Source organism: Bombus pascuorum, chromosome 7 (genome assembly GCF_905332965.1).
Source record: "Bombus pascuorum chromosome 7, iyBomPasc1.1, whole genome shotgun sequence".
Taxonomy (NCBI): domain Eukaryota; kingdom Metazoa; phylum Arthropoda; class Insecta; order Hymenoptera; family Apidae; genus Bombus; species Bombus pascuorum.
This window is the reverse complement of record NC_083494.1, coordinates 2,711,259-2,723,786: the sequence shown is the minus strand read 5'-3', so window position 1 is coordinate 2,723,786 and position 12,528 is coordinate 2,711,259. Positions and strand designations below refer to the sequence as shown.

At 32.4% G+C, this 12,528-nt stretch overlaps 1 protein-coding gene across 8 annotated transcripts in view; it reads right to left on the bottom strand.

Moving 5' to 3' along the window:
- Positions 1 to 12,528, bottom strand: part of LOC132909012 (guanine nucleotide-binding protein G(q) subunit alpha) — a 67,657-nt gene that overhangs the window by 2,507 nt on the left and 52,622 nt on the right. For 3 of the 8 annotated variants that reach the window (XR_009658476.1, XR_009658477.1, XM_060963590.1), the window contains 6 exons: positions 6,628 to 6,812; positions 6,375 to 6,529; positions 5,859 to 5,987; positions 4,141 to 4,270; positions 3,882 to 4,035; positions 1,654 to 1,761 (listed from right to left, as the gene is read on the bottom strand). Coding sequence is in view for 6 of the 8 variants with exons in the window: in XM_060963590.1 (XP_060819573.1) it covers positions 1,654 to 1,761; positions 3,882 to 4,035; positions 4,141 to 4,270; positions 5,859 to 5,987; positions 6,375 to 6,529; positions 6,628 to 6,812 (861 nt within the window). In the remaining 2 variants the exon portion in view is untranslated. Of the gene's footprint in view, positions 1 to 27; positions 1,296 to 1,653; positions 1,762 to 2,704; positions 2,813 to 3,881; positions 4,036 to 4,140; positions 4,271 to 5,158; positions 5,288 to 5,858; positions 5,988 to 6,374; positions 6,530 to 6,627; positions 6,813 to 12,528 lie in introns of those variants that run through there. The other 5 variants (XM_060963593.1, XM_060963592.1, XM_060963591.1 and 2 more) reach the window with 5 other exon arrangements.

Sequence of the window (12,528 nt, the reverse complement as noted above, 5' to 3'; positions counted from 1 at the left end):
TTTATATTATAGGAATCATTAAAGAAATTAATTATATTTCAGAATGATATATTTAAATTAAATAACTGAAGCACATAAATTTATAACAATTTCTATAATCCTTATCACTGACGATTGAACATAACAAATTAGAGAAGTTACAATTAATTGCAGAAATTTTATAAAAGTATATATAATAGAAAAGAAAGCTATATATGCAATGCAATAGTTATCACATGCCATTGAAGAACAAAGTATGTTCACTCCCACAAACGTGAAATATACACTGCTTGAAACAATTAGGGGACTGCTCTTACAAAGTATTCTGTTACATCGATCAAGCAAATAGAAGTAAAGAAATCCTCCAGGCTTGATAGACTGAAATGTTACTTGTATGATTCTGTGATAAGAATTGACTTTAAGAGAATAATTAAACAAAAATTTATAAACACAAGAAGTAGGTATAAAGATCAGAATGAATGGAATATCATCCTTTAATTATTTTCAGCAGTGCGTTATTGTTTTACACATTTAACTGTGCTTTGTTAAATGAATTACAGAAAGCTGTTATTGAAAGAATGCATAAAATTCTTTAGTAGTATTTTTTAAAATAAAATAAACTTGTTTAACTAAATTTAGAAACTTAAGAAATTATTACATTACGATCAAACAGTATGTGCAAATAAATATAGTTTGTATAACCCATGCATTAAAACTTTGTGCAGAGCATAGTATTCCTTCCAATGACCTTGTAAGTTTAGCACTTATGAATTAAAATTAAAACCAGTTATGAAATTGATCATACTAATCTAAGTTCTATTATATGGTATTCTGCATGATTAAAATATATTATATCTTATGATAATTGTTTTGAATTTCGTTAATTAAATAAAAGTACTTTCTTTTACTAGAGAAATAATATGATATTACTGAAAAAAAACTACTTTACTCAATCTGTAATACTAATAAACCAAATATTTTTTTTACTACGTTTCACTGCATTTCACTTCAGTAACAATTGATTATTATGTTGAAATGATTTATGCGTGAACAATATTATGCAGGGAACAGATTGGCAGTCTCAAAATTTTGCACACAGAATATGTTACTCTATTATTACTTCTGATTTTCCAACGCATGACTAAACATTAATAGTCATTTTGTAAAAAATCTGTATATATTCGCAATAAAAGAAACACATTAAAGATCATATGTAAATGCAAAAATTGTCCTTTAGGCAAGATTAAATTCTTTAAGTGCAGTTTGCATAATTGTATCTTTAACGGCACAAAATACAAGCTTAATGTTTTCCGTGTCTGATGAATAATCCCATAAGTGCAGCATGCAATAATAAACCACATTTTAATGTTAATATCAATTTGAAACATTAAATCAGACAGAAAATCAATCTAATAGTATGTTTAGATTATTAACTATGATGAATAATAAACATTCAAAAAATAGATAATTAAGAATTTTTTAAAATTAAATTGCATAATAGTAATAGTTTTTGACACTATAAAATAGATTGATTTTCCTGAAGTAAATAACCATTAAGATAAAAATTACGCACCTGCTGTAGAATATAGGCAACATGCAAATTATCTTACACAACATACATAATGTTAAGAAGCAAAAACAAATGCACATTAGCATCAATTACTAACAGCCTACCTGTGGCACACGTAAAGTGTGAATATATAATCTTCTCAATATCTGGATTCAATTCGACAAACATCTGTAAAATGAATTCTCTAGCAGGTATGGCATCTCTTTGTGGGCCTGTGAAATATATAAGCAAGCATACGAATTGACAATTACTTCTATTTATATTTATTCAAGCGCATATTATCTTTTTTCTCCCATTTTAATTATGTAATATCAGTGGGACATTATTTTAAAATCTGATTGAAACCAACTCAAATATTAATTAATATTAATAACATAAAATTACAAGATTTATACTACCTATAATAAAATACTTTTTGGAACACAAAAATATAAATAACAGAAAACTAAAATTAATTTCAATTATTTTACTACAATATATAAACTAATATACATTAAAATGATATATAAAGATTAAAGAGAAGATTAGAGACAGAAGGTAAAAATTATGTTTTCATGGAGAAAAAAAAATTTTTTTTTTGGATGTTGAAACTATTATCAAATCCACTTTATCTGGTTTACTAAATCAATGAAGTTTATATCCAAATCCAATAAATACTGAAGGACAAATTATTCAATTAGTTCTATTAACTCTCAAAGAAACCTTTTAAAGCTATTATCAGTCAAACACAAATCTCTTATGTAAGCTTAATATATGTTTTCTTCTTATCAGATTAAGAAAATATAACACATTTTAATTAGATTATTTAAATTAGATCTAATTAGATAAGTCTGGAAAATTCTAAGGAATGTTTATGTCAAAATGCTTTGAAAATCAATTGTAAAGTAAATAAATTTCCCTAAAGCAAAAACTAAAATCTCTATTTATGTATGTAAGTTCTGGTATGGTTTTACAGAAAAAATTGTATCACTTATTATTGATAAAATGAATGAAAGGTAATGTCGAAATACGGAAAATAGCTGTTCTATAATACAGAAAGGGATAAGCTTTAAGGATACAGTTACAACTTTATGATGTATAGTTACTGGCTCAATTTAGAAAATTCTCTACAAAACATCTACAATTTCTGCCAGGATGTGTTATGTTTAAACAGACCTGTCGCACACGTGAAGTGAGAGTAGCACATGCGGTCAGGATCAGGATTCGTACTGAGATACACCTTTAAGATGAATTCCCTTGCTGGTACATCTTGTTGTTTAGGGCCTATACCATACAACTTGTTCACTTACTAATAATAAACTGAATACTATGCTCCGGAGCAATGCGAAATAATTTTAAGCCTGATTCTCTGAACATATTGACAATTCATCCGAAGGTGTTTCATGTTTCACATTTTATGATATACTTAATAATATTATGATATTATAACTTGTATATTATTTTAAGAGATAAATAGTCATTTTTATTAATTTTAATAAATATAAATAAAATTTTTAATAGAAACACAATATTGACTGAATAATTTATAAAAATGGGAAAGATATAAGTTTACTAAATATTTTAGGGAAAGTAAATATATAACTTATACGAGAAATATCAGTATGAGTAAAAAATATTTTTTTCAATTGATTCGAAATGTTATTAAAGAATTTTCATCAAGTTCGAACCTATCTATATACTACTGAACCAAAATAAATTTTTATTTCTATATGAATGAATCATTTTTTTCTATTTTATATGCGAAAGTTCAAGTTCTCTGCGATATTTTTCAAAACATGGTAATCCAATTTATTTTTCTATTTATTAAAGCTAAAATACCGCATGAAAAGTATTTCCAAATCACTAGTAGCGAATTATAAAGATTTAATAAAAATGAATTAAAAGTCAAATATCTATGTATAATGTTGGAATAATTATATTAACTAGAAATATAAAAATTAAAAATCTATTTGCAATGTTCAATAATGGAATTGTCTGCTGTGTTTTGAAAAATTAATTCATCTTTCTGAATAGTATAAAGAAACGTAATCATTTTTGAAGATAAAATTCATTCTAAATCGAGTATATTAAAATTTACAAAGATTATCAACACTTATTAATAAATTATTGAATTTTATTATGTATTTGTATGAGAACTATCTATGTAAAATCACATCTCGAATCAACTGGTAGATTTTCATTCACACATAGTGAACAATACTAAACATCCAGTATATTGCATATAATGTTGTACGTATCAATCTAAAGATTCACAAACATCAATAAGTTTAATGTTGTGAATGTTATTATACAATATAATTTCCAAAAGTAAATATTAGTTTTATATACCTACCATTATATTCAGGAAAATAGTCAACAAGATGAGAGTACATAATCTTCTCCTCGAGCAGATCTTTCTTGTTTAGGAACAGAATAACAGAAGACTGTTGAAACCAAGGATATGTAATAATTGTTTTGAACAAAGCCTTACTTTCTTCCATTCGATTCTGAAAAATAGTAATAACAAATTACAATGATATGATTTAGGTAATAATATGATTTATATGGGTAAACTAGAAAATAAGAGAAAGAAATATTGTAATAATATTTACCTCATTTTCTGATTCAAACAAAATTTGATCATATTCACTTAAAGCTACTAAAAAGATGATAGAAGTGACATTCTCGAAACAGTGGATCCACTTCCTTCTTTCTGATCTCTGTCCACCAACGTCTACCATCCTGTAAAATATACTTATGTAATATCGTTCATCTTTTCACTTATAACTTAAATATTTGCTACAATATTAATCAAACTAAAGCGCAAACTGTTATCCGATATTTATCAATTTGTTAAGTGCAGTTTGTAAATAATTCCTAATTTCACATTCAGAATTTAAATTACTCATACGATTCATTAGTCAAATGTCATAATATTTACAAAATGATATTTTCTGAACAGAAATTTCATGGAAAAACATGCAAACAATGAGCTATTTAAAGCAAACGTAGGATACAAATTAAAGAGAAAAAAACAAAAAAAAACAAAAGAAGAAAAAAATAGTAAGGAGAACGAAACAGGAAGAATCAGCTATAAAATATGTAGTAAATAACATAATCCTGCTTTTTTTTTTTTTAATAAGAAGTTATCTACGTGTTCACTCACCTTGTCAACTTTTAAGCTACAAATAGTACATATTACTATTATTACGTTACGTTATCAATGATAACTTATTAATTACCTGCTACTTCTATTTTACCTCTGTAACTTATAAAGTTTATTTCTATACTTGATAACTTACATATAAGGGAATATTATTTATATTACAACAAATCGCGATAATACTTAAGAAACTATATGATCAATCATATCATGATATATGATATATATGATGAACATATGTATGATCGAGAGAGAAAAAAATGATTAACATAAATAAATGGTATTGCGATAATGTACAGACAAAAAATATATAACACGATAGGAATAAAATAAAAGTGTCTAGCCGTATTAAAAAAAACTCACACAGGTATTTTGATACTAATCCATTACTCCAGGTTAGTACGATACTAAGTTAGTATAGTATACTTCTAAACGTATAGTCAAGTTCAAGTAATGTGTGTTAGTACCTAAATATGATGGAGTCCAGATCAAACGGATATTCTATAATGCCAGTAGTAGGAGCTCGAGCCCGAAGAATGTCTTGTTCGGTAGGAAGGAAGTCAGGCTTTTCGATACGTTCTAGGTCACTAAGATAACTGCAAAACAAACGAAGCCACAGTCTGATAGTGCATGCCCATGCATGTATTAAAGGTGATTACGAGGAGAGGAATATCGCAAAACATTTGACACATGCTCGTTGTCCCCAGCCTGTAAGAATTCTTTCAAATGCAAAGTTCATTGATTTATTCTTACAGTTTTATGACACAGTAACTGACAGTGGGACAGTTTACATCGTTCACCGCAAAGCTATTATGTTCCTTGTAAATAAATACGATTGGTCGAGAGAAGACCGTGTGCGTCCATCCTTCGCTAGAAGAGGAACACCTTGCGTTGTGTCTTCTCTGCGCATACAGAGCACGAAATTTTCTCGTCGTCGCGAGAGACGAAATTTCGTACAAGGGAACTTAGAACCACGACACGTCATAAAACCGGAGGTATCAATGGAACTCGTGAGACGCCAGTGACAAAGGAGAAACGAAACGAATGATGGATTCCATGTACAATGAAATCGGTGAGTCACAATACATGCAGCCACGATGCAGAAAGAGTCCAATGTAAGTAGATCACAGGCACAGGCAGCGTCTTCCTTTGCATGGCGAGACATACCTAAATCGAATTTCTTCCAAGTCAAAAGGATACTCAATTATACCAGTAGTAGGTACTCTCACACGAAGAATGTCCTGTTCTGTTGGGAGGTAGCCCCTTGCTGCAACGCGATCTATCTCCAATAGGTAACTGAAACATCATGTTCTCAATACCTGATACACGGGATATCTGTCATTCCCAAATATTATAATCTCGTTCAACGAACAAATATTGAATCAACCAGATATCGAGTAAACCATTCACATGAGTAAATGGATCGCTTATTAAACAGAAGCCTAGCGGTTGCTGTAAACCTTCAACGTTCTATCAATTATTACTCTACAACGGATTCTTCATACTTATGATAGACGTTACACGTGTTTAACAGGCCTGTACTTGTCGGGTACGTATTCGACTCGTTTAGGGGACACGTTGGGACTGCTAACCGAACAATGACGTTGAGTGGAACGAGGTGAAAAAAGATACGCTCTCCTCAGGGGCAAGTAGATGGCAAAGACACGGCCAGACGCTACTTACTACTTAGCGGAGTCTGTGAGCTGATATTCTCGCCTGCGATCGTAACACTCTTGGATACCACTATCCGCCCATAAATCTTTGATTGCTTCTACGTATGGACTTTCAAAAGTTGTAACTGTCTCGAAGTCCACGCTTCGCACGAGTTCTGCTTTTTCCTAGGATCGCATAGAAACAACACATTTTTAAGTTGCACTTGGTTACCATAATTAACACGGCCAGAAGGCAGCCCAGGGTCATCGATAAAAATACTCACTATATTCGCAGATGAGGCGTACTGGATCTTGAGTAGGTCCATCGCCCGGATCATGGACTGCATGGCCATGAAAATGTTTTGGTACACGAGTTTAATGAACCCCCTCTTGTCATCGTCCGAGTAACCAGAGCCGTGGATGATTCTCATCTGTTTAATGAAGGTGGATTTTCCGGATTCACCAGTACCTGTAACAAGTTTGTGAATCATTAATGAACGAACCTTGCCGAGGTAATCGACTTTTTCTGGGTTACTCGTACTTTCACGATTCGGCTTAATCGACCGATGAATTTATAAATTTCATTCATACGTAACGAACGTATTCTATCGCGTGCGTTACATTTGCCATTATGTATTATTAGGATAAATCGGCTAAAGCTGTGTATTTGCTGCAACAAATGTTACATGAAATCTGCCTGCGAAACGTGCCATGTACCAGTGCCGTTTTGTCGCGGTAATTGCGATCAACTTATTTCTTAACAAAATAATCATTTTTCTAGAAATAAGCTTCGATAGAATGTAAATACATCGTTGGCCATTTCGTACAAATTTCCACTCTTTTTATCCTCTGGTTACTTTATTACAAATTATCGTGTCGTACGCAATACTAAAGGTACTACGCACGGTAAAATCTGCCATTTTTCAGCAAATGTACGTTTAACGATTAGGTGTCCTAATATTTACAGCCAACAATGTACTGTGATGTACCTTTGTGGTCAATTTGATGAATTAATTTAATAAATCAGTAAGTAGATTCCGTCGGATAATTAGGAAGAAACGAACCACGAGTTCGATTAATACATAATAATAATAATAATAATACATGATAATTATGAGGTCCAGAATGAATTCGCTGTACGAACTGATAAATATGATCACAAGCTTTTAAGACATTTTAGTTTGAGACATCTTCATCTTTTTTCGGGATTATTCGATATTATTGGTATGCGCGTAGCAACTCAATTAAAAGTGCAACTCTTCAGTTACATAAAAAATAACAGGACCTATGTCAAGAATTTTCAAATTTTAGGGCGTCGATTCTCGACTGATGTTGTAATAAATAATCAGAGCATGTTTTACTACATTTGGTCTACGTTTCTTTCAGAATATTTAACGTTACTTTGTATTCTATATTTACATAAAAAATCCTATATCACGTGGAGTGCAGAATATAAATGAAAACAAAACTCTAAAATTAAGTAACTTTAATCTTTAGAGCCAATTGCATGGCTGAGTTTTGTCTCGTTCAAGTTATCTAAATTCAGCACACTTGAAACGTTTCTTCGGGTTTTAAGCGAAGTTAGAGTTCTCTTAACCATTCTTTGTTATTTCTTCAACTAAAAAGAAAAATGGTTATTAGATAACGTTCTATTTCCAGCGTCGACCTTCTCTTAATTATTATACGAGTTCTCTAAGCTAAGTCGACTTTTACCCAACTTTCGGTTTAATCGTAGCGAGCAAATCATCGACCGTTTTTGCAAACATTCTAAGACGATTTTTATATTCTTTTTTATGTCTTACGGCCGGCTTCGGATATTTTTACGACGTTCTCAGGTTATCCCTTTTTCATTAAGTATCCAGTTGAAGCTACTTGCCACTCGTTACTCAACGATTCCAAGCCGATTAATTCGACTTATATCGACGCTTATGTAATCGAGACTTTAAAATCGTTATGCGTGTCGAATTTTTTCTGCGAATGCAAATCTAAGGTTATGTAACGAAAGGAGCGTAAAAAGCATAAACAGAGAATTTTAGAGTTAACCAATAGGCTACCAATAACAATTAAAGCAAGTAGCTCGGTACTGCGTGTTAAGTAACGTTATTTGTGCTCGTACACAAGCAGCGTTCAACAATCAAACACGTAAACTCAATTATTATACGCCGCCACACTTTGTCAAATAGTACGTCGTAAACTGCATTAAAGCAGAATCGAATAATTTGAAAATATCATCGATACTTGTGCGATCAAAGAACGAGAGAAAGTATCGATTGCAACAAAGCGCTGGTGCTCGCTATTCGATAATTAATACAGCGATCCAGTTACTCGTTTCTGCCTCGTATCTTGGTGCCTGAAAGGGAAACAACTGAAAAATAGGTAATATTGAGCCGTCCTGCTTCTATGTACAAACAGTTCCAATGACAAATATCGTATTACATTATCACTCGTTAATAGAGTACGGATGTACGGCTGTCTACAAACATTACGAGTTATTAACGGTTGCGTAAGTTACTCGGCGGGTCGCATATTAATACTTGCATTTGCATGATCCGCGTTGCTCGGTTCGTAGCAAGAAACGGCCAAAGTTCCCGTGAGAACACGTGGACGACAAAAGCCGGCCCAACGATTTTCCAAGCGGCAGCTACGCGTATCGAGAATCGAATCGACGCCACAGCGTGGTTCGAGTTGGCCGACCTCCGCCGACCTCCATCGCTCGTTCGACAATTTCCGCGCAACGGCCGACGCGCGCCTCGTGCTTTTCCGGGTCGTAGGCGGAAGCATACGAACATCTACGACGAAAAACCGAGCGGCCAACCCGAAATGGGAAGTGACACCAACACCAGGGACGTACCATCGTCTCTCTTCTTCCCTGTATCCTTTCGTATCCAATTTTTTGAATTACGTGAAATTTCATAAAAATACTGGCTCATGTACTTATTTTCCAACAGTATCTTTTTCCGTCAGGTCCATTCTGTGTTTTAGCAATACGATAGAGTATACAAATGTCAGGAAATTTAACGTTAAAGTATTATGTTGGTATATTATGAATTTCAGTAACTTTTGCACTGAGCCAATCTTTTACCGGATTAGCAACGCTCGTTTTGTAAAATTACATTTCCTTTTTATACTTCTCGTTTTATAAATTTTCTTCTGTCCGCCATGGTACTAATTTCTTCTTCTCTCTGCATCTATTTGGATATTACTCGGGTTTAATTAATTAGTATGTAAATGCTACAATAAATACTATGGTGTGGTTTTGCGGCCACAGTGGATAATTACGTTAAGACATTCAATCAGAAATTGACCTACGGAATCACTTTTGTAAAATATTTTTACGTCATAATTGCAGTTGGAGCTTTCCAAATTTATTATATTATAGTTCAACATATTTTCTGTTGAGTTTACTAGTTTCAGTTAATTATGTTTGCGGAATATGCATTTCTCTTTAACACAGCAAAAACGCAGTCAGAGATTTTATTAAAATTTTAATTAAAACGTTTCGTTATTAATTTTTTTAACTAATAATTTTACACGCTTGTTGCAACGATTTTTCTACGAATTCGCAAAACTCCCGCATGGCTACTATAAGAATGAAAATTACTTTGTGCTATACTTTTTTTTTTTTTTGGGGGGGGGGTTTTAGGTTTCAAGCAATGTTTTCATATATGTACAACGGAAAATCATAGTGACGTAAATAAACCGTTATTTAATATTACAAAATAATGTTCTGTGTATATCATTATACAAATTTATATTTTTCAGGCCATGAAGACGTATCGCGGCAGAGAATAAAGTTATAACTAACTTAATTATAAAAGTAAAACCACGATACTTTTAAGAGCTGAAATACACGATAAAATTCTCAATATCTTTATTTACATGCCTGCAATATATTGTTCGAATCTACTTATTAACGATAATAAACACCTTCGAATATATCGATAATGAACAGAAAATTACACGTAAATCGTTGCGGAATAATTTGAAGGAGAGAAGAATCCAACGAAAATTCAGCGAGGACTTTGCAAACGAATTAATAGGAATTTCAGTAGTCGAACTTTCGAATCACAAATCCGCTGTAAATAGTCGATGCTATGATATCTCGCAGCCGCTGCTATAATGGAGTAATAATCCGCTCATAAACTAACACTATCAGCCGTTGCAACTAGTATATACCATTTCTTTTCCTCTTTCTTGCTAATAATAACGCCGACATTAAATAGGTTGCAAGCCGATTAATTCGACCCTTATCGGATCATACGCTCGGAAGTGTGCAAATTAATTTTTTCCGCAAGGAGTTGCTCGCCATTTAATCGAACCGTATTTTAAGTGAGCTGTTCGATTTGATAATCCATGAAATTATCCTCGTCATTCTCGTTGCAGATTGTCACCTGTATAAACTGCCGAACCGTTCGTTTACACCTCTGCTCTTTATCCAAGTTAGCTGAAAGCTGGCCATCTAATTTTCTGCAAACGTTTCTTTACTTTATCATCGCTGGTAGCTTTTTATTCGGATAATTTGAACCAGTCAACTTGACCAAGACGAAATAATAACCTTTGACTTGCAGCTATTATCACAGATATTAGCTAAACGTTAAACAGCAATTTTTCAAATTAATCAAACTAATTTTAACCACCAGTTTCCTAGCACCATGAGAAACATGGATGTTTCTTAAACTCCTCCAGTTACGTTTGTGCTGAAGATAACAGAATTCTATCTCATAACAAAAATTAATGTCAACTGTAAGTTTAGTTGTAATTCTTCGTTAAATTATATAGAACCTTTTGTAACCATAGAATCTGATTGTACCAGTCTCTGATTCCGAGCAACTTGCCTGTAAATACAAGTACGTTACATGTGCTTGTTACGTGTACACTGAACTATATCTCAACTTACAATATCTACTTATGTTTGTATCTATCGTATTAGGTCATTGGGTAAACGTATGAAAATATTTACATTATGTTTCGGATTTATTTTGCCGCGTGAAATTATCTTTTACCTGGTTGGCTTCTCGCAAGCCAAACCGATCAACTCAATCTTTTATCAGCCTCACAATTATGCTACATACGTGTACGACTAATGTTTACCTCTTGAAACAAATTACTCGTTTCCATAAGCTGATTCATTGCAAGAAGATAACGCAAATGACAGCAAAGTCTAAGGTAAGATTTAAAAAAGTAGTTTAGCAACGTCACTTTCTTGGTGTTGATCAATGTCGTTCCTCGACATCTCGGTTACAAGACACTGTGCATGTACAATGGTTGCAAAAATTACTGCGCATACTATTGCAAATACTATTCGTACATCATAGCATAGCATTAAATATAACGTCTGCATAAATTTCGTGTTATTCAATGTTATACAAATCTGACATGCGTATGGGAAAATGAAATGCGTGTAAAATCTGTTAAAAAAATGCCTCGTTCCAGTATCTTTTGCTGTACATCTCAATATTGTCACCTGACACCGTTTTTGGTGAACGCTCGTCTAAGTAGCTGGTAAGGAAATCATAAAGCATGGAGTTCAAGCGAAGAAAGATACATGGAAAGATGAAAGAAAGGTAAAGAATAGAAGAATAGAGCTTTTATTAAGTATAACATCTACATAAATTTCGAGTTATTCAATGTTATACAAATTAGACACACGTATGGGAAAATAAAACGTATGTAAAATCTGTTTAAAAAAATACTTCGTTCAGTATCTTTTGCCGTACATCTCAATATTGTCATCTGACACCATTTTGGGAGAACATTTGTCTAAGTAGCTGGCGAGGAAATCGTAAAGCATGGGATTAAAGCAAAGGGAGATGGGAAAGATAAAAGAAAAGTAAAGAATAGAAGAATGAATAGAGACTCAAAATAACGTGCAAATTTCTGTTATAAAGACAAGCTGCTTTGTGATGTAAACCTTATTGACCTACCTACCATTCACGGTACAACACACAATTCTAAAATGGTACCAAATTAGATGAGGCAATTATTGAAAAAGATTAAAAATATTCAAAGAATTGAAGAAAGTACATATCCAGTTCAGAACAAAGTGGATGAAACACATTGAAATTTATCAGATCAGATTTACCAGACATATGGGATCTAGAAATATGGTAAACATTTATCGAAAGCAATTTTAGAATTTATTTAAAAATCAATTTCTCCGTATGAAAAAATTTGTATAATTGCCT